Below are 23,420 nucleotides of genomic sequence, written 5' to 3' on the forward strand. Positions count from 1 at the left end.
TTTGTTGCGAAAAGCAGATCGACCTAAAAAAATAGTCTTTCCAGATAGTTGGGAAAACTGATGTGGAGGTAGACAATTTAAATAGTTTAAGAATCGGTTTACAAATAGTTGAGGCACGAAACTTAAGTACGCCCGTCCGGCCCTAGAGAGTATGTTGGTGTTGTGGTCTCCAAATCATTTAGAAGAGAACTTTTTGTTATTACCGGGGAAAAAATACAATTTGACCTGTTGTAATTGTTAGGGTAAACTGAATTTAGACGATATTCGGCACTATAGGTAGTTTATAGTTAATTATAAACTTGCTTCTAATTATTTGAAAATTCGTTTTTACACCGGCTCAAATACATTGAATAGCATTGATTGTTAAGAACATTAAAATCCAACTGAAATACCACATATTTCGAAAAACCAGATATCTTGCCCGTCCCTTTGTACTTTTTGTAAGTGTTTGGTATTAGGTTTTTAAATCTTTGAAGCCCTTGTGTAAACAACCGATGTCTGTTATGTTTGGAGGAAGACTGTCAGGAACGCATTAAAAACGTGTTTAAAACGATATAAAATAAATCAGTGGCACTTTCCATATTTATGCAATTGTATAAGTTGGTTCAGTTGTATTCCTTTACGAATGCATTTCGTTTTAGTTTCTCAAACTAAACGGGATTAGCTAGCTCTGTAGGTAGAGCATAAGACTCTTAATCTCAAGGTCACCCACGTTAGGCGCCAGATGTAACGAACTGATTTTGTTAGCTACGAATATCGTCCCACCAAATTTATATAAACGTGACCGCCCAATTGACCAGTAAGAACGCACATAAAGTTCGGGTATACACAAATATCTTTATTCGCCGACTTGACCATCGGCCTGGGGCTGATAGTAACAAGTGGGTAACTCTATATCCTTCTTCGCCGGCCCCGTTTGAGCACTCTCCTTCCACGATGATGCTCCGGGTGGCTCCGGCGCTGATCAACACGTTTCGGGTTGATCCTGCTGCTTCGGGTTCCGCTCGGGGTGCTTGTGGTTGCATCTACTGCCGTTGGCACGGCGGTTATCAGAGCTTATTGATGCGTCACCGTTCCCAGACTAGGATGAACAGGCACTGTGCTCTCAAGGAGTACGCCTTGCTCTGTCCCGGCCTGACGTTTTAGGCGTAAGCCGGAAGCCGCCAACGTAGTCCCTAAGACAAACTCTAGGTTGCCTTTTTGGCGAGGACTTGTAGCTCTCGATGTCCTCGCTCTGCTCCCTGGTACGATGTCCTAGCTCTGCTCCTTGCTTTCTCCTGCAGGACCAGACGCAGCAGGGCTCTCGGGATTCGGTCAGCTGCCGTTCTGGGACTCTAGTGGTGAACAGCTGTGCTCTCAACGCATACGCCTTTCGAGACACCAGCCGATCTAATGCGCGTCCTTCCGGGATAGCCGGACCAGGACCTGTTCAACTCTCGCAAGACGATCAGGCGTACGCCAGACCTCGACTATACGATCCTTGTAGCAAGGCAGCTAGTTCTAGACAACTATACAACGACTGATCCAGCTTCCTGGGCTCGGCCTGCTTATATAGGCCTCTGTTAACCGATAGTTATCGCCGTCTTCTTGCTTCCTGATTTAAAGTCCACGGTTTTACCGTTCGACCTTTCGCCCTCTGCGCACGGCACCACAGCAGAGTCCGAGGTCCGGTCCTTTTGCACCCGTCAGTTCGAAGCTCTCTCTGCTGTGGCCGTCTCTCTCGGACATATTCTGTCCCTTTCTGTGCCCAGAAATTCCAACGGCAGATTGGAAAATACGAGCCAGAGTGTAGTTCTCAAAATAAGCAACCTTCTTTACCCCATGTACGGAAAAATGGCGTGGGGCATGGGTATAGTCTACTTGTGTCTCAAAAAGCGCCACTCCAGGAACCACGACAGGAGAGGTAGGAGAGGTGAAGAAGGACCTGGGCTTCGACAGTGTGATGGAGGACTTGAAGCTAGTGGTCTCGGACAAGGGGGAGGACTGTGACCTGAAAGTGTTAGTCAACCTGTCGTGTGGAGGTGAGCCAGGTACCCATGACGCGTCGCCGAAGCTCCTTATTGCCCTACATCAGGGATCCTTTGACATAGCTCCAGGAGCAATGGATTGCCTCAGGCAATTCCGTGGTCGGACAAAAGTCCTCAAATTACAACCCACTCTACTCACTATCGGTAAGCAGGAACATGACTACCATCCTAGTGAGGAAGGGTATCCACGCTAACCTTATGTCTCGTTACAGCTTTGATGACGTCACTGTCGAGATGCTAGAGACCGAGGAGAAGCACCTTCTGGTAGCTTCCTGCTATATGGAGCACGACAGACCAGCACCACCCGAGGAACTTAGAAGCGTGGTAGAAGCCCGATCAAAAGACCGCTAGTAGCTACAACAAAGAAAGCCCTAGAAGTGTTTGTAGACATATCAGGCGCATTACAGACGGGTACAATCAGAATGGGGCACCGTCTCCATGGTCATGGGGACACACAGAGGCACACCACAAGGAGGTGTCGTCTCATTCCTACTATGGAATATGGTGGTTGATGACCTAATCAAGAGATTCGAGAGGAGATCCCCGAAAATAACAGCCTATGCAGACGACATAGGCATAACTTTGACGGAGTTTGTCCAACGACCCTCAGCTCCGTAATGGAATCAACTCTCAGGGAGATATTTGAGTGGGCAGGAAAGGTAGGACTCAGTATCAACGCGGACAAGACGGACCTTATTATCTTCCCCAAGAGAAACAAGGTGCCGAAAAGGATACCCCATTGGATCAATGGATCCAGGCCAACCCCAAAAACACACGTCAAATACCTCGGCTTAGTAATAGACAGCAAGCTGACATGTACATGCACTGGTCAACCCCCACAAAAGCACTCGAAACTTAATTCGGAATTGACCACCTAGATATCCAACCAATACTGATAATACAACTGACTACGTGATCCCCCAAACTCCCCCAGAAGTTGGGACCTGAGGACTGGAAATCCAGGAACAGGACCGGGCTTATACTGCACTGACCCAGACATCAGGCTACTTGCAGTCGTCCATGATCTGTTCCAAAAATGTACTGGCGAGCAGGAAAGCACTAGATACCCTCAGCACTACTAAGATACTGAGTTCCCAGTTACGAAGGCATTGATGTCAACGAGGCCGCGGTTGCACTAGCAAAGGACGGCGTAACACCGCTTCTAATGGCCGTCCGGGGTAACCTAACATATTGTTACAATGGGAGCATTATGATATAGTTGTCATATTTTGATAAAAATTAAACCGTATTTATAAAATAATAAACCTTTACCAGTTCACATTCGACAGCCTTAGCAATCGGTCGTGTTCTTCAGCAAAACGTAACGTAGCCGCAGTACACAAACTCAAAACCAATACTCATCAAACGTTAGAGATCTCTTTTCTATTTTGGATCAGTCGACGGTAAAACCTTGCAGCTTAAACTGGCGTTGAATTAGACTGGCCTTATCAAAATAACATTTAAGTCCACATTTACTCCTGTCCATATCTTCATAGAATATGCAAGAGTCCAGGTAGGTTCCTACATCCCTGATGCGCTGCAACTCATGCTTGCGAATTGGCATACCTCAAAGTTTTGTAAAAACACATCCATTTGCGCAAACTGTGGTCTTACAACGCACGTAAACATCCAGAAAATAGAAAGATGTACAAACAAAGCATAATCATAAATAGTCATAGTCATGATTTGCGATTTAGAGGAGCTTAATCATGAAAAAAACTGACTTTATTCAAGATGATCCACGTCATGTGGATCGGAACTAAACTAACAACCATGACCATACTCAATGTCACGTGTATGACAACGAAGCTTTGTGAAGTCGTCACTTCATCTACCGCAACATCAAATGATCGGCGGATCCACAATTCAAGCAATGACTCTTTTTGTCGTGCTGCTTTTTCTGGTTTGGGGTCCTACTACTGTCGTTCGACGGGAACGGCTTATTTCCCTTTTCGGCTCCGCGCTCAAAAACATCATACTGCTCCTGCAGCTCTCTGAAAGATTTGCAACGATAAAGAGTGTATTTGAAGTCGCCCCTCAGAATTAGGCCGCCCACAATGTAGCGTATTTCCACATCTGCAAAAGATATTCGTGAAAAGATTCCTGCACACGTATTGACGACTAAAATCCGTCTCCAGCAAAATCCAAAAACACTTTTACTGTATTCGTCATCTCGCCACAAGCCTGTACTACTGACCTTGTGTAGTACGGCTGCCTTCCTTAACAACTAGTATCTTAGAAAGCTCCTGATTTTTTGCCCACTCATTCATCGGCGTTCTCGCGTGTTAATTTCATCTGAGACACCTCGGGACGGCGTAGTCACTTGCACTTTCCAGACTAGGACGAGCCCCCAAATGTGAGTTGAATGGTTAATCTCAACTTGGTTTTTATTATTATGTTTGTAGTTAATATAGAAAAGATAAAAATGTTCGGTTTTGTCGGTTTTTTTCCTGCGGCGTCACTTTTCCTCTGCTGCTTCTGCTGAATTCCGATTCTAAAACTTCCCATTCTTCCATCACCAATAACCCATAACGCTCTCTATACTTTTCTGCTGCTGCTTTACTGATCTACTGCTTTCTGCTGATGTACTGCTTGTCCAGCTGCTTCTCTGCTAATATTCCGCTTATGTTACTTCACAATCTTACATACATAACGAATACTCACTAACATACACCATAGACACAACTGAAAACCCGGTAAACTTTTTCAGGAATCAAATAATAATTGATGAAGGAAACAGTTCATCTGTAGACTCATTCATTTTGTTTAAAAGCAAGATGAGGCACATAACAAAAACTGCTGACCGAGAAAATCTGCTAAATACATTATAAAACGTAGTTAACACTGAGGTGGTATACGCAATACATTGCTCTCTACCAATCTTGGCATTTATTCAGCACCGACTAGTGGATTTCTTTTCGAACCCTTCCTTCAAGTATGTAGAACAATTTGTTCAAGACATCACAGATTAAACCGAAAAAAGAGAAATTGTTATAACAGAACACAGCAGGGCCATTCGAGCAGCTCAGAAAAACATAAAACAAATCCTGAGAGACTACTTTTTTCCCAAAATTCTTCAACAGACGTTACCTCGAATTGCAAAACCTGTTCTCTGGAAAAGTACAAGCGTGACCACATAAGCAAAGGTCTATAAGGTCTACTATAAGGTCTATTAATTTGGTGACAAAAATCAAATAAACGCCTAGGAAACAAGCTCTCAAAAATTTGAAACATATAAGGAGACACACCTTTTGGAAATTCTTTTAGCCAAAAAATAGAATTCTTATCACAGACCTAGAAAACATATCTATGGGCTTAACCCTGGCGAAATTAAATAAAGTCCTGCAATCATAGATAGTATCAACATTAGCAAATTTATGGACAAACAGCCTATTAACATTAGTTTAGTAGAAATATTAGAGGTGTGTTTTGCAAAATTCTGAAATCCCCCACTTTATTATTAATTTTCCTCATCCTAAACTCGTGTGTATGAAAATAGCGGTCTACCTGGTCCAACACCATAACAAGTTCCTGGAAATTGAAAACAGAAACAGCTGACCGGGGCTGGACCAGAACACCCGCGCAATGAGTGATCGCCGCCGGCCGGATATTGTGCTGACACAGCACCTTGGCGACTGCGCTGCGGCCAAACGAAAACTTCAAGCTGCACCCGGGCCAGACCAATAAGAAGGACTTTATTAGAACTTTACAACCTTAGCTGTGTAAATAAAACTTAGGTGAAATAAATAAACTATTAAATAACGCAGGTCTTTTTAATCGTTAATTTATATAAGTCGGAACGAGCTGGATCAAAACACTTTAACTAGTAGTTCCCGTTGAAACAATAGTAAAAAAAATGGATGAAAAAATATTAAAACTTCGCGGTTTTTCAGTATTTTTTTAATATTTAAAACACAAGGTTAAATATTTTGGATTAACGGTTAAATGTTTTGAGTAGATCCCATTGAATCATACAAAAAAACAAGAATCGGGGTTTGGGTGGCTCCATCTGAAACTCCAAGTTGGACAAGTGACCTTGTAGTCACATCAATCTTCTTGTATGGAAAGTTTTCAGACGAAAAAATTCCATAGCATTCAAATAAGTCGTGAGAAAGAAAAGTGTACCAAAATCTGTAAAAAAAAAAAAATAGTAAAGTTTAATAAAAATTAAAATAGTTGTTTCCAATTACACCTTTAGAAAAGAGTAAGCCATAATCAGTTGTAATAAAAGATAATCTAAATTTTGTGTTTTATATTTATTTTTGCCTGGCTAGCTTATTAAAGATAATTACATTCAAGAATACGCATACATGTTTCTTTGTCTATGTGTATAAATTAAAGGATAATTATAATTGTGAAATATTGTTGGTAAATGTTTGTCATTTCATTATTATAGGAATTTATTATTCCTTACAGATATAAAAATATATATACAGGTTATCTATAATAATAGTAATTCATTTATGGCTTCCTAAAATGTCAATCTGATTTGACGGTGCTGCATAGAAAAATTAAAACTATAACCTTATAAATTGTATTCTTAATGTAGAAGTATTTTACGAATACATTTAATTTTGATCATTTTAACAATAAATAATGCAAAATCCTTAACTAATCAGTACTATGTAATTAACGTTTATTTTTAACAGGCTGTTTTACTTATATTAAAAGCATTGTTGTGAGACTATTTCTAAGATTATATTACCTCTTTATGTAATTCAATAATTTTCCAAATTCACTTTTTCCAGGTTTATAAATGATTTTGTAAAAGTAACATAATTTGCAGTTATGTTTGTTGGCTCTTTTATAAAACTTTATATACGGTGTGGGGTGTTTGACTTTTAGTGTGTTTAGTGTTAACTCAAAATGATTTCCACATACGATTATTGCAAATATTAAAATAAATTTATAAATTATAATTTTAAATCATTTACCTTTAATTTATTTTAATTGTTTTTGTTTTAAACTATTCTTGATTGATAGAAATTTTGTTCAAAATTGCTAAAATTTTGTTCTAATTTAAAAGACATCAAAAATTTATTAACTGAAATGTATATATATTTAGTAAAATAATTTGATGTATAACACATTTTTATGATAAAAACTTCAAGTTTTGAGTTTTTAGAAAGTTACAAATGATAATCATTAGATTTAAAAATATGTTTTTTTTCGCGGGTGCTATGTCATGAAATCTTTAATCGGTGTTTGTAAGTATTTATATACATATTTACTAGGTAAATAATGGATTGGGTCGGACGAAATATACATTTATGAATGCTTTAATTGAGCTATGAGTTAGATAAGACATATGGATTTGTGAATAAAGATATATATTTGTGATGAAAAAGCATAAACTTCAAGGATTAAGATGTTGTTTTAGAAATTAAATATTAAATTACTTATTTATTATTAATGTGAGCGTAAGTTAATATTTACCGAATGATAAATTTGTATACTGAAAATTTGTATATTTCATTCTGTTTTTCGCTAGTTTTTGTTATATATATATATATGTATATCACAAGTTTGAAGATAGTAGAAAGAGGTGATTTAACTACTTTTATTGGCATAAATGGACAATCAAAACAGCGATTGATTGAGAGTAAATTACTGAAACAAGATAGTTATTGTTATGACATGCAAAGCTAAGTATCCGGGACTCTAGAAATTTTTTTTAGCAATCGATGCCGTTTACAGTCGCACTGCAACTTTTAAGCCGAAGGGAAGATACAACTGACCTTTCAGCATCTACATTAGATCCATTTTGTGAACTGTTTTGATCCTCAATGGACCGAAATCTTAAAAAGCCTTGGTCTGTCACTAGCATACTATCAGAAGCACTGGATGTTGTGCATGAGTTCGATGATGCAGATGCCACCGAAGCTGATGAAGCTGTGCACAACTCAGAACGAAGCTTTGCATTATTTTGAATATGCAGTTGTGTGTGTATATTTGAATGTAAGAGCGAATCATTCGACAAATTTTTAGCTGCTCCTGCTTCTACTAGTACTGACGACGATTTTCCATGAATGGAAAGAGAATTTGGAGAGCTGTCTTCAGCAATAATGACAGAACCATCATCGTTGTTGATCAAGTTTGTACACTCTACATTATTTCCTGATATTATGTCGTCTTCTTCATCTTCTTCTTCCTCGGAATTATGATTGTAAGGTAGCTGCTGTAGTTGATGCTGCCTTATGGGTACATTTTTAAACTTATCAGTCCCACCCTGCAATGATCTTACATTTGAAGCACGACCACTTGATCTCTGGTAATAGTGGGCTCTGTCTCTATCTGATATTCCTATTGTCTGCGCTCCGCTGGCGACTATTCGTTGAGTTCCAGCAGAAGCAATGGGTGCATCTAGAGTACAACCTGCAACAGCTCCTCCCAATGTTACACCACCACTGGCAATACTACTCAAAGTACCACTCTTGCGAACGCCGTTGAAAAATCCGCATTCATATGAGTTATAACTTCCATATCGGCCTCCACCACCATTTGAGGAAGAGCAGGAATTGGTTGAGTTTGAACTGCGTCGCTCGGGATTCTTATTTTCAAAAAAATTACGTTCAAGTGTACCATTACCATTAAACTTTTTTTCGCGCCCATTTGTCATCTTATGACGATCACGAAAACACTCACTTTTGGTCTGAGCATTATGAACAGCTTTATCCTTAAAAACAGGACGTTCAAAAATGTTAAATTCATACCGCTTGTTTTCCTGCTCAAGTGGTTCAGAATAACAACTGTCGTTTTGTAACAGTACTACTTGATGCTGAGAAGATCCAGAACCTGATGTAGAACCAACGCCATTTTTGTCATAAATTTCTTTTTGCATTTTTTCAGCTGTTGCACTGCTGTTGGTGCGCAAATTAAAATTTGGATTTTCGTAATGATCTGATGGAGTTTCTGTCATATAATCCGCGCTCATATAGGTGGGCTGCTCTTGAAAGCGCATTTGATGGGATTGATGGTGCTGCTTGTAGTTTTGTGTAGCCTGAGTTCCATAATCTGTCACGTTCTGACCATTGAGGGCACTTCCATCCGAACCCGTATCATATGGCCTCTGGTACATAGGTTCCTGCAGTTGATATTCACAGGGGCGACTATTTGAAGATGCAGACACTGTGGGACCTATAGAATTCAGGGCATAGCTGTCGTCGTAAATAAGTTTTCCAGTCCGCATAGTGTACGTGTGCAGATTTGTATTTGCGTTGCAAATAGCTGGGTAGTCGGTTTCGAACTGCTCTTGACTAGAGCTCGAAGTGCATGGCAGAAAGAAATTGGTTACATTTGAGTTGTGGCTGCTCGTGCCATTACTAACATGTTTCTCTCTCATGGCATTAATTGTTGAACCGCCGTCTTGGCCGTACGCACCCATAGCACCCACACCAGAGCCAACCATTCGAACGTCCCCATTAACAGCATTTAATGAATCGTGTCCGACACTGGTCTTAAGCCCAGTTACCCAGGATATTAAAGTTATTATGGCTATTTCTATGAGACGCAAAGAAAACTGGTATCCCCATTGTAGCCAGTCGACATCAACTATATTAGTTTGACGCGATGACGAAATACAAACGGCACCAAATATCTGGAGGGCAGCCAATAGTACAAACAGGAGAGCTGTGGCAATCGTAATGTGTATGGCGTAGGATAGGTTCTGATAGCCATGAATATAGTTTTGAGATTTGCTGCGAAGAATGCGCTTTAAAATGCGATACAAGTAGAGATAAAGAAGCCCCAAGCTGAGACATATAAATATATAAATTATCTGACAGATAAGATTCAAGACTCGCGGAGGCGGTGGCAAAATAGTTGATGGAGACATTGTCGCAGTAACATGACCTTGCTGGCTAAGAAGTTGCTGCCGACGAAAATACTGCTGCTGCTGCTGTTGTTGAAAATACAAATGATGGTTTTTTAATGTATACGATTCAACATAATGCAGTGTAATGCAAAGCACAACGTGAACTCCACAACCTACAACCACGGTCAGTGGTCTTATCAGAGCGGAGTATCGATTGTTCTTGTGGTTCAATGATTTAAGAAAAAGAAACAATATAAGTACAGAAAATGCCACTGTTAAGAATGTTGAGGGTAAATTCAGCAAAAGTTCTGAAGTGAATATATTAAAGGTGCCATGAACATTGTATGCATCGAAGCAAAGGAAAAATATTCTCATTATACAGATAACAATCAGTATAAGATGGATGCACACAAAGTACGACTGTGCAAACAAATGTGTAAGCTTGTTATAGGTAAGCAGTTTGTAAAGCGAATATACCGATAAAATAGTAAAGAGCACAACTGAAAGATATATGTGAATATTCCAGGCCCAGGTCCAAGTAGTGTTTGCCGATGCAGCTGCTGCTGAGGCAGCAATAGCATCCCGATCGCCTATGCTCGGACTCAACCCCTTAACAGTGTCAGTAGACTTTCCGATGTGACCCGGTTGACCCGCGTTTGTGGTGGCATGGGAAAATGATGTGGCCGAAACGTCGCCAATGGCAGCAGCTGCTGACGGCGTTGTTCCTGTAGTCTGATTAGCATTGTCATAATAGTCCAACAGACCTGGCAGGTATTTGCTCTGATTAATGTTAGGACTAGCCACAGAGGATCCTTCCACATCACTGCTCTCCTCGTTTGTTAAAGACTTTTCAATTAGTACAATTGGAGAAGAGGGCGGATGTCGCATGCTCATTATGGGTCGCTGAGTAACCTGCTTTAATAGCACAGCTGGTATGTCACCGTTCTTTCCATTTGATCCCAGAATTCGTCTTATATTAGGTAAAACTTCCTGTCTCTTAATGGGATCAGTGGCATCCTGGGGATGTGGCCCCTGTCCCTTTGCACTGGCTGTCTTTTCGCTTAAAAAGTCGTCACTGCTTGTACGTGCCGGTGTATTGAGAGCTTTTTTGCGATCCGTGACAGACACATCAGACACCGTTCCATGAGACACAGTTGAGTCAAGGGGGTGCTTTGCATCTAAACCAGTATTAGCGTAACTTAAGTCCGCTAACGGATTTACAATGGCATCGTTACTATTGCCTCCCAGATCTGGTGGTCGAATGGGGATCCGGTCCTGACTTGGCATTAAACTTGGCGGTGGTATAGGACGCCTACTAATGCCAACTAGACCCTCATTATTGGTACCACGCAATGTGGGCTTGTCCGCAAATGAATTGTGATACTCCGGCGGGAGTGGCGGTGTGAAGAAGGCTCTCGACGGTGGTGAATACGATGGAATATCGCCGGGATACATTGGTATTGTTGGTGATTGCCCTCCGTTCGATTTTTTTAAAAGGTTGGGAACTGCGAATATGCGATATTTTAAAGAAACAAATTATGCAAAACATCTCCTATGTATACTTACTTGATGGTATCGGAGTGGAATTGTACTGAACGGTGTTCCTGTGACGATCCCTTTCATGTGAATGGTGCCGATTTGGATTTGGGTAGGTCGGATTGTTATTACTCTTTAGAATGTCAGCGTTGGGCGCCGAAGTTGGCAAGGCATGGTCTCTCTCTAAGTCAAGTTCATAATTTTTCTGGCGACCATTGACACCATGTTGTTGATGTACTGAGACATACCTGAGAAAAAAAAGCAGTCATATATAGTCGTACAACTAATTCAATCTAAGAAAATTACATTTTAAGTAAATAATAATATAATAAAAGTAATTCTGAATTAATAGATAGCGAGGTTATATATTTATTTATATTTTTTTGTTGACTGTTTGATTTTAATGAAAATAAACCCTTATCTCACGGAATATAAAACAAAAATTTTAAAAAGAGAAGTTAATTTTTTTTTTTTTTTAATTTTTGCACAATGAGCACAATTTTTTATCTTGCTGGGCACAGTTTGCCATACACTAACAATATTTCTTTACTGATAAGAACGAAGCAAGGCAACAACAATTTAATTAGGTTTTTTTTTGGATTGCCAATTTGTTTTTGTTTTTCCCTCGACTCTCCTAATTGTGTTGGTAAATGCACTCTCATAAGGGAGTTTTGAGCACCTCTGAACTTTATACTTCACTGCGTTGCAAACATTTGACTGAAATTATAAAAGCACCTAGTTTCATTTTTAATTGCAAGGACAATCTCAACAGCGATGATGTCGGTGGTGTGATAAATCGAAAAAATTCCGCTGGGGATGCCACGGACCATAAGATTACTTGAAGGGCGGCTTCTAACCAATAATTTAAAGCCCATTAAAAAAATACTTAGAACTGATTTCCGTGAAAATCTGAGTGAAAATTACAAAAAATATGAGTTTTCAAATTATTTTTTTTTGTTTTTAAACATAGAACATACTCGGTTAATACGCAATGTTTTTGGAATTGTGTTTTATGGAAATGATTTATGTAATATAATTTAAAATAAATAATATGTAAAATATATATATTTAAATTCAAATAGGTTCCTAAAGCTTGGAAAAAAAGAAACTATAGGATATAATAAAATCTTAGTGTCAAAAAAACACTTAAAAAAGAAAAAACCATAGAATTCTTTTGGGGAATTAATAAATATCTAAATTTGTTGAGACCGGCATTTTTGTCAAATAAATATCATATAAACAAAAAGAGTATATTTGTATATTTTTTACGTAATATTTACTTACCTCTGCGTTGTCAGGAATGGTGTGGCAACAGTAGTTAGACCTAAGGAATAACTAGTATCTGGTATGCTTCGCTTGGTTGTAGAGGTTGTGCCATATGCTACTTTTATTAAAACAGCTGCGACACTACGTTCAAAGTTGTTTAACTTTTCCAAATAATCCTTTTGCACTATAGGGGAAGTACCAGAAATCATGTTACTTCCAGTGCTGTTGCTGAAGCTACCATTTCCACTTGACTTTTCCTGCGAAATGGTTCTGTTGTTCCTTAAACTTAATTCCTCTAATAATATTGACTGCGACAAACAAATTTGGTGCACAGCAATCAAATGCAGACATAAAAAAAAGGTATGATTTCGTCGAGGAAAAAGCATTTTTCGAAGCAAGATAGAGTTAGGGGTCCGACCAAAAAATTTAGGCTTTAACCGTCTGGCGTCGGATTTAGATTCAACACCACCAGTGAAAGCTTTATAAGCACTTATCCGTAAAGCAACTGGTGCGATTAAATCGTGTTTTAATACTGATGAAGCGTGTGTTGTTTTGGTTGTAGGTTGGGTCGGAACCCTTCTTACTTTTTTTTCAATTTTATTTGTATGTTCATGTTGGTTTCCTAAAATAAAAAAATTCAAAATCTTTTAAAAGTCAAAAATAATTGTTAAAACTTACCTATTTCCAAAGAATCACGCTTTTTAACCTTAGTTCGAACGTTATGATTCGGCTTAGGCATGATAATTTGACTCCGACCATATATTAGTGTTTATTTACCTTATATTTTCATAATAACGGATGGTTGATGTTACATGCAATGAAATCATTTTCCCTTGTAAGAACCTAAGCAAAGAAACAAAAATATTAAAAAAAACAGTTTTTACACCTATTTTTAGTTTAGTAAAATGGTGATAAAGAATATAACTAGCGTTTCCAACATATAAAATATCAAGCCAAAATACATATAAATAAAAATTATCGTAATTTGTTTACATGTGTATGTACAAAATTTTGAGGAAAACGATTTAAAGCATTCCAAACTGTAAACAAATAATATCGGTTTCTTTTGAGTTTGAAGAACAGTTTTGTCAGTCGTTAATGGTTATCTTGTAATCAAATTTGTAAGCTGTTTTGTGTGATTTGCTTATGGGCAAAAGCCCACACTGCACTGTTGACCTCATTCATTGCTTATTTAGTTTTAACTATATGATTTTACGTAAGTGCGAGCGAGACAAACGTACGACGATTCCAATGAGCAATGAATGAAGAAAATTGACAGAACATGATACCCGATAGTAAAATACTTGACAGAATTGGGTACAAAAAAATAACATTCGATAAAATACCACCAGGGCCGATACATCAATGAGCAAAATTGTATTTAACAAGAAAGGAAACAAACTTCGGAAAACCGAAGTTCATATACCCTTGCAGCTATTTCAAAAACTCTTGAAAACGTTAAAATTATGATTTACTTGCTTGTATGTTTAAAAACTTTGAAGCTATGAAGATTTGCAGCTCAATTAATCGATAGTTCCCATGGCAGCTATACAATTGTTCCTATGGGAGCTATATGCTATAGTCGTCTGATTTTGATAAAATGTAAACCGTAATTCTGAAATAATTAACCATTACTATATGTCGAAGAACTAAAAAAAAACAAGAAAGAAAGCAAACTTCGGCAAGCCGAAGTTCATATACCCTTGCAGCTATCGCAAGAATTAAATATTTTTGAAAACATTAAAATTATGATTTACTTGCGAATATGTTTAAAAACATTGAAGCTATGACGATTTGCAGCTTAATTATTTGATTGTTCTTTTATATATTTTTATTATTTGTATGGGAGCTATATGATATAGTCGTCCGATTTTGATGAAATTTAAACCATAATTCTGAAATATTTAACCATTGCTGTATGTCGAAGAACTAAAAAAAAATTAAAAAACAGTAAAGTTATAATTTTTTTTCAATTATTTTTCCGATTGTTAATATGGGAGCTATATGCTACAGTCGTCCGATTTTGATGAAATTTTAACCATAATTCTGAAATATTTAACCATTACAGTATGTCGAAGAACTAAACAAAAAATTAAAAAACAGCAAAGTTACAATTTTTTTTCAATTATTTTTCCGATTGTTCCTATGGGAGCTATATGCTATAGTCGTCCGATTTTGATGAAATTTTAACCATAATTCTGAAATATTTAACCATTACAGTATGTCGAAGAACTAAACAAAAAATTAAAAAACAGCAAAGTTATAATATTTTTTCAATTATTTTTCCGATTGTTCCTATGGGAACTATATGCTATAGTCGTCCGATCCGGCTCGTTCCGACTTATATACTACCTGCAATAGAAAGACAACTTTTGGGAAAGTTTCATGCAGATAGCTTTAAAACTGAGAGACTAGTTTGCATATAAACGGACGGACAGACGGACAGACTGACAGACGGACAGACGGACGGACAGACGGACATGGCTAGATCGACTCTACTAGTGATGCTGATCAAGAATATATATACTTTATAGGGTCGGAAACGTCTCCTTCACTGCGTTGCAAACTTCTGACTGAAATTATAATACCCTCTGCAAGGGTATAAAAATGAAAAACAGCAAAGTTATATTTTTTTTTCCGATTGTTCCTATGGGAGCTATATGCTATAGTCGTCGATCCGGCTCGTTCCGACTTACTACCTGCAATAGAAAGACAATTTTTTGGGAAAGTTTCATGCAGATAGCTTTAAAACTGAGAGACGGACAGACGGACGGACAGACGGACATGGCTAGATCGACTCTCCTAGTGATGCTGATCAAGAATATATATACTTTATAGGGTCGGAGTTGTGTCCTTCACTGCGTTGCAAACTTCTGACTGAAATTATAATACCCTCTGCAAGGGTATAAAAAGTAAAACTTTGAACATTTATTGGAGGTGACGACAAATCGAAATAAAAATGCGAAGCTTAAATGTATCCTAAATATTTTTTACCATTTAGAACCTTTCAAAGTTAAAATTACCAAAAAATTCTTAAGCAGTATCAATATAGTTGTCTCTGTCTCTGAGCTACAATGAATCCGTCAATGAACGAGGGGAACATTGTAATGTCATACCCGTATTAATAAATGAATTCAAACAGAATATCCTTATTATTTAAGTTGGAACGCCACACCCAGATCCGAAAGTTTCTGTTAAATTTTGTTTTGTACTGAATACACAGCATCAACACCGCGGAATAAGATTAAATAAGCAAATGAACGTCCAAAAAAGCATTAAATTAGCAATACAAAAAAAAACTTTAAAGTAGGGGAAATTTCGAAAGTTTAATAGAATTCTTTTTTATAAATTTTTTTTTGGTAATTAATTTCATTATTACATATAAGTTCCCTTAACATTTAAAGAAATCGTGATTTATTAATTCCTAATCTTTGATTCAAAATTAGGTATTAAATCTTCAGAAAGCTTTCAAGAATTTGACCAAGGATATGAAAACGCGCCTTCTTTAGATCTATTATTAAAAAAAGCTCTGCTTCTTAAATGTCTTTTAGACATGCAATAGAATACGTAGGCTTTTTAAAAATCAATGGTAATTACAAATTTGAAATAACTAAATTTATTTTTATTATTAGCATTTTTATACCCTTGCAGAGGGTATTATAATTTCAGTCAGAAGTTTGCAACGCAGTGAAGGAGACATCTCCGACCCTATAAAGTATATATATTCTTGATCAGCATCACTAGGGGAGTCGATCTAGCCATGTCCGTCTGTCCGTCCGTCTGTCCGTCCGTTTATATGCAAACTAGTCTCTCAGTTTTAAAGCTATCTGCATGAAACTTTCCCAAAAGTTGTCTTTCTATTGCAGGTAGTATATAAGTCGGAACGAGCCGGATCGGACGACTATAGCATATAGCTCCCATAGGAACAATCGGAAAAATAAATTTAAAAAAATTATAACTTTGGTGTTTTTTAATTTTTTTGTTAGTTCCTCGAGATATAGTAATTGTTAAATATTTCAGAATTACGGTTTAAATTTCGTCAAAACCGGACGACTATAGCATATAGCTCCCATAGGAACAATTATAAAATTAAATAACAAAAAATTATAACTTTGGTGTTTTTAAATTTTTTTTCTAGTTCTTTGAGATATAGTAAGGTTTAGATATTTCAGAATTACGGTTTAAATTTCATCAAAATCGGACGACTATAGCATATAGCTCCAATAGGAACAATCGTATAACCGCCATAGGAACTATTAAGAATAATTAAGCTGCAAATCATTATAGCTTCAATGTTTTTAAACATACAGGCAAGTAAATCATAATTTTAACGTTTTCAAGAGTATTTAGTTTTTTAAATAGCTGCAAGGGTATATGAACTTCGGCTTGCCGAAGTTTGCTTGCTTTCTTGTTTTGCATTACTTTCGAAAAATCTAATGAAATTTTTTTTCAGTAGCATTACATTATAATAAATTACTTTTGGAAGCAATAGTTTCTTGACATCTGATGTAAAGTTTTTTGTTATAAGCATTATTTGTTAAACCTGTTACACGTTGAATAAAAGAGTATATTTCATCGTTGATAAATGAATAACAGGTAGAAGGAAGCGTTTCCGATCCAAAAAATATATATATATTCTTATCCAGGATCAATAGCCGAGTCGATCTAGCCATGTTCTCCTGTCTGTCCCTATAAACGTCGAAGTCTGTGAAACTACAAAAGCTGGGCTTTGAAATGCAGATCCTGGTAATTCTTATGCAGCGCAAGCTTATTTCTAAACGGGCCATGTCCACTCTAATGGTCACTACCCGCAAAAGTCTGTCACGTCCGTCTGGGTCATACAACAACTAAGATATTGAACTTGGGGTATGTGCTTCGGTCATATCTATCAATGGACACAAACATTTTTAAAATCTAGATATTTTTTAAAATATTGCGTTAATAAGTAATCTGTCAACGATTTGCCGCTGCTCTGCCGGCAAAGCAGTATCCTCTGCTCATTACAAAGGGACACGGTGATCGCTGATGTCGAGACAGAAGAAAAGAACTGATAGCTGGGGGTGGTGTGCTGCATGCTCTGAGCTTCTAGTGTTGGCTATGCAGTTCGATAGATGACGCCACCTAAACTCCGATTGTTTTGTTAGGGAAAACTTAGTTTGAAATTTGTTAGCTGAGTAACGGGTATGTAATAGTCGGGAAACTTATGAAATATTTTTTCTTAAGCATTACTTTGGAGAAATCTTGTTAAATATTTTTGCACTAGCTTTATTTTTGAGAAATCTTGTTAAATATTTTTTCACAAGCATTATTTTTGGCCAATATTTATACCCTTGCAGAGGTTATTATAATTTCAGTCAGAAGTTTGCAACGCAGTGAAGGAGACATTTCCGACCCTATAAAGTATATATATTCTTGATCAGCATCAATAGCAGAGTTGATCTAGCCATGACCGTCTGTTCGTCCGTCTGTCCGTCCGTTTCTTCGCAAACCAGTCTCTCAGTTTTAAAGATATCTGCATGAAACTTTTCCAAAAGTTGTCTTTCTATTGCAGGTAGTATATAAGTCGGAACGAGCCGGATCGGACGACTATAGCATATAGCTCCCATAGGAACAATCGGAAAAATAAATTTAAAAAAATTATAACTTTGGTGTTTTTCATTTCTTTTTTTTATTTCTTATATATATAAGTATATACATATAGTAATCGTTAATTATTTCAGAATTGCGGTTTAAATTTTATCAAAATCGGACGTCTATATCACATAGCTCCCATAGAAATAATACAAATATATAAAATAACTATCTAATAATTGAGCTGCAAATCACATAGCTTCAATGTCTTTCAACATATACGCAAGTAAATCATAATTTTAATGTTTTCAAAAGAATTTAATTCTTGCAACAGCTGCAAGGGTATATGAACTTCGGCTTGCCGAAGTTTGCTTTCTTTCTTGTTTTATTTGCTTTACTTTTTTCAATACTAATGAAATTTGTTTCTAAAGAAACTCACAACTCTGCCAAAAATAACAAAATATCATTATTATTATATTAAACAAGACTGAACGCTACACGGTAATCTATTCAGTTAATAAACTTCAAATACCCCGGAAAACACTTGGCTTTTAGGTGGTCCCCTATGCGTAACTGTAACATTAGCAAATGCTAATAATTTCTAAAAATAAGTCTTTTTGTTTGCCTTATTTTAAGAACAGTCAATTAGGTAACCTCGACCATGGCTCACAGTGGCATGGCAGATTTTCTCGATTTGAGGGCTTTAGAGTGGGCGTGGCCAGTCTGGCTGAGGGCCCGGGTTAAAAACAAGCTTATTCTCTAACGGTGGTCTCAGAGAGATGGCGACCCCCATCCGGGGACCCAGGCATTGCGGATCTCTGCTTGGGTGGACCTTTCCCCTACTCCGCAACACGTGGGACCTATTATTGAATCATCAAAATAATTTGGAGTCGGGTACGCCCAAAAAACCCGACACGACGACAAGGAATTTTGGGCCTCATCCCAAACTAGGGATGACAGGGGGTAAAAAGTCGGATGCCAGTACCTCCGCAAAGTGCGCGTGAGCGCCAGCCCCAACCTTCCGAGCAAGCTAAGCGGAGTAGCGGGCTGCCGCGCAGACACCTACCGAATGGCAAAAGAAGGTAGAATGGGCAAAGACGGTACTCCGAAACTATGGCCAAAAAAGGTACAGAAAGCACAGCCAAAGAAGCAGCGAGCTCTAGAATTGCCTTGAACTGCCTCAAAAAGATCGAAAGTTCAACCAGCCCTGTCATTTGCGGACCTTACGCGGGACAGCATCCTGATTGGACTTGTGGACCAGGGAAGTCCCGGAGGCCGGATCCCTAGGAACAAATGGAAGGAAGTGAAGGGGCCTCCAAAAAAATCCCAGAGGACACCCTCTTCATGTTGCAGAGATTCAACCCCCACCTTCCCACGCAAGACTGAAAGGTCGTGAAGGTGGAGCCGCATGAGGGGCCAGTCAGGCAGGACACAGCCGTGCTGAACGAGGAATCAGTTTCCCTAATAGAGGCTGCTCACGGGGAACTGCATTTTGGATTCAGTTCAATACGCAAAAAAATCGAGCTCGAAAGGTAACCGGTCGGCAATCGACTAAAAATAATAAGTACTATTATTATTATTATTACTATTATTAATAATTCGGAATTACGTTTTTAATTTTATTAATGATGGAAAACGATATCATATAGCTGTCATGGGAATAATTTAGCTAAATATATTTATTGATTCAATATTTTTAAAAATGTAGGCATATAAATCAAAATGTAAATGTTTTTAAGAATTTTTTTCATTTTTGCATTACGGTATACAAACTTGAATTTTCCGAAGTTTGCTTCTTTCTTGTTGTAACTTGTTCTTCTATTACTGCTGGATCCGATATAAATAAATCTAAATCTGTTTTATCTATTCTTCTGACGGATCATTTAATTGTTTTCGACAATTTCGATCTTAGCCCTCTCCTACTGACTTCCTTTTTTGCACACCTTTATCTGATAATGACTTCCTTGATTTAGATATATCATTACAAAATTGAAAGTTTCCAGGCCCTGCCAAGATACTTTTTCTCTTTTACTTTCCCCAACTTAGACGAAAAGTTACTCTATTTCCGAAAATAACTGGTCAACTAATTTGAATGGAAGAACTCAGAGGGTTGTTTTTAAAAATCTTTATTTCCAACAGTACATGTAGTGATAGCCGCAGAACTAAAAAACTGCTGTGATGGTCCGATCGTGACGAGTAAACCAATGGCTTCGCTAAATGAATAAAAATTGCATACCAAGACTTTGGAAAACTTTATTGGTTGAGGAGAAAAAGCGGTAAAAGAATTTTTCCAGAAGTTCCTGAGCTTTGTAAAATATTAAATTTTTTAACACAGTTTAAATTTTATTAAATATACGCGTCAAATGACACCAAATTTGCTTGGATCCGATGTTCTGTTCAAAAGTTATTCAAAAAATATTTTTTTTGATGTATTAAAAAAAATACAAAAGTTTTTCTACATTGTTTCTCAATTTCCACAAATTTTTAGGACTTGTTTTAGAATTCTGGAATAATTTTTTTTGTCATGGGCAGGTCGTTACAAAAAAAGTTTGAAAAACTAGCTTATTTATCAGGAAATCGTTAAAAACAGCTAAAATTTGCTATAACTATTTGCTATAATAGCTACAGAGCTGTATGACATTAAAAAGGTATTGTCAAATGCTAGTCACGCTGCCTTAACATAATTGCTCTGAATCAAGTCGATTTTTGTTTATTTTTTTACGTTTCTAGCACTGAGATTCCTCAACTTTTGGTATATAACAAATTATTCTGAATGAATAAATTAATGAGTGAATGGTTTTGAAAGTTATTAAGCAACAAAAACGTTTCTTAGTTTGGAGAAGATAACGCTGCTAAGGCAAGAATTTCCTCCTAAAAGTGTCCACCACCAGTTCCGTGAGGAAAATGCAATAAAAAATGGTTTCAGGTTCGAGGAAGAATCATTTTCATTAAATTGTAAAATATAAATTATTGTTTAATATTTAAGTTCAAAACTAATCTTAATTAAAGCAAACTTATTTGACATCAGATACTGGCCAAAAAAAATGAGCAAGATGTAAGCAAATATCTTAAAAGCAACGAAGTTATTCCAATGTTTGTTCTGTAGGGCCAGATAACTTTCTCGTTAATTTTTATAGTATTATTAGAAGAGTCGATCTAGCCATGTCCGATTGTCCACTCGTTTATACGCAAACTAGCCCATCAGTTTTAAAACTATGAGTAGAAGTTGAAATGAGCCGGATCGGAGGACTATATATTACAGCTCCCATTTGAACAATCGGGAAAAATTATAATTTGACTGTTTTTCAATTGACTTGAATATACTTCGATACAAACAAATGGTTTATTGTTTCAGAATTACGGTTCTAATTTCATTTAAATCAGACCTCGATATCAAATAGCTAAAATAGCATAAAAATCAAAATATTGTTGTTATAAAAAATTTTAATTTTTGGAACAGTTGTAAGGGTATATAAGCTTGGACTTGCTGAAGTTTGAATCCTTTCTTAGTCAAGCTTTAAAGTCTCGTTAAAACAAAATTTGTACTGAAGTATAGGTTAAAGTTTCTTTTTTGAAAACCATGTTCACAATGTTGGGGTACTTTGACCATATTTCGAACAAGAACTTCTGATATCAAACAAAAACACCTGTTTTCGAGGTAAAAAAGTCGTGATGATCGCACCTTCAACATAAAAAATATATGATATCAAATTTTGTGAAGAAAAATGAATAAGCATTCGACTAAATACACTTTTTCCCATTCGTCACGCTGAAATAAATATGCCTGTGTAGGCAAAATACCTGTATGAAGCGGTCCGAATGGAAACATTTTAAAAGTGCACTAAAAATTGAGAAAAATAATGATTAGCCCTAAAATCAGACTTCTCGATTCTAAAAGCAATGTGGATAAAGCACATCTAAGTCAAAAGACAAGTTGTTAATTGTTTACATGGAATTAATCCACATTTGGTTTAAGCAAATATTGTGGATTATATTCCAATTTCAAGTTTTTTTTTAAGATTTCAAAACGCATACTAACAAAATAAAATACATATGTTTACAAAAAGAAATTGTAAACATTTTCTAATTTAATGCACATCGTTTATTTTCGTATAAAACTATATTAAATGAATACATGGTGTAATAGAAAAGAAATTACCGATTTTCTCCATGCCTTCTTTTAAAACTATCGATTTTTAAGATGTTTTAGATATATCCATTATGCACAAAATAATGTGCATGCACACATGCACAAAACTAGTTATTGGCTTTTTCACTTCAGATTGTATAGAATACTTATATATGTACATATATGCATTCAGATGTGTACACATAAGCAACAAAGTTATGTATACCTGGGGTACACTATTGATATCAATAGCAGTTTGTTTGAACTAACGAATATTATAATCTCTCATAGTATTCCATTTTCACTTTCAACACACAATTTTATTGTCAATTACTAATACAATTTGTTTTATTATGACGTCTCGACTTTTCACTATATGCAACACATCTACAAAATGGTGGATATAACATCGATTAATTATCGGTGACACCGATATATACATTTCTATTATGCGCAAAACATATACTTAAAGGCGTATACCCACAGAGCAACATCCATTGCTGACTCGCCTGTAATACCGTCTGCACACATCCGATAAAACGACAAGCCGCGACAAAGTTTTAGAGACCCATTTACACAGGCACCAACCGTTGCAAAAGCAGCTTATCTGCCTACAAAAAGTAAAAAACCTAAAGAATATAAGAAAATAACCGAATCCGCATTTTCCCTCAAAACGTAGTACAATTTTGACATTAGTATGTGGTAAGAATATTTTTCAACAAATGATTTATCCACTGCTGTTGACCTAATGGCCTAGTCCCACAAAGAACCATCCCCCATTTCTTTTAAGGACGGTCCGTAATGGCCTAGTCCCACAGAGTCCCATCCACCATCTCTTTCAAAGATGGTCCGTGTCCAAGGTTGTTCCTTGACGGTGGATTTTCCGATTCTAACGCACGTTTTTAGCCGATATTTAGCCGGTGTTTTTTCGCTGCAACTCTAAAGCCATCTTTCTTTGTGTGAACCAGAGGCGTAGTCGAAAGAAAAGGGGGACTTGGGAGGTTTTCGAGTGAGCGAAAACAGAGTAGTTATAAGCCATTATTTAAAAGTTTAGATAACCATTTATCAACTTATACAT

At 36.9% G+C, this 23,420-nt stretch overlaps 1 protein-coding gene across 2 annotated transcripts; it reads right to left on the reverse strand.

Moving 5' to 3' along the window:
* Nucleotides 1-7,573: 7,573 nt before the first annotated feature.
* Nucleotides 7,574-22,735, reverse strand: LOC108145316. Of its 2 annotated transcripts, none has more exons than XM_017270678.2 (5): nucleotides 22,569-22,735; nucleotides 13,321-13,485; nucleotides 12,661-13,264; nucleotides 11,407-11,624; nucleotides 7,574-11,345 (listed from the first exon to the last, which is right to left on the reverse strand). In XM_017270678.2, the coding sequence occupies exons 2-5, from the start codon at nucleotides 13,379-13,381 to the stop codon at nucleotides 7,702-7,704; spliced, it is 4,527 nt and encodes a 1,508-aa protein (XP_017126167.1). In that variant the 5' UTR covers nucleotides 13,382-13,485; nucleotides 22,569-22,735; the 3' UTR covers nucleotides 7,574-7,701. The 2 variants fall into 2 exon arrangements, with proteins under 2 accessions (XP_017126167.1, XP_017126165.1); XM_017270676.2 differs by having other exon boundaries at nucleotides 22,373-22,735.
* Nucleotides 22,736-23,420: the final 685 nt, after the last annotated feature.

The sequence above is a fragment of the Drosophila elegans genome, unplaced genomic scaffold (genome assembly GCF_018152505.1).
Source record: "Drosophila elegans isolate 14027-0461.03 unplaced genomic scaffold, ASM1815250v1 contig_349, whole genome shotgun sequence".
NCBI classification, from domain to species: Eukaryota; Metazoa; Arthropoda; class Insecta; order Diptera; family Drosophilidae; genus Drosophila; species Drosophila elegans.

Bases quoted from the DNA above. Each gene is read 5' to 3' on its own strand.
- LOC108145316 (XM_017270678.2), bottom strand. From the start codon at position 13,381: ATGCCTAAGCCGAATCATAACGTTCGAACTAAGGTTAAAAAGCGTGAT. The intron at 13,265-13,320 runs GTAAGTTTTAAC...TTTTTATTTTAG, and splicing joins GCGTGATTCTTTGGAAATAG to GAAACCAACATGAACATACA. The intron at 11,346-11,406 runs GTAAGTATACAT...GCATATTCGCAG, and splicing joins TTCCACTCCGATACCATCAA to TTCCCAACCTTTTAAAAAAA.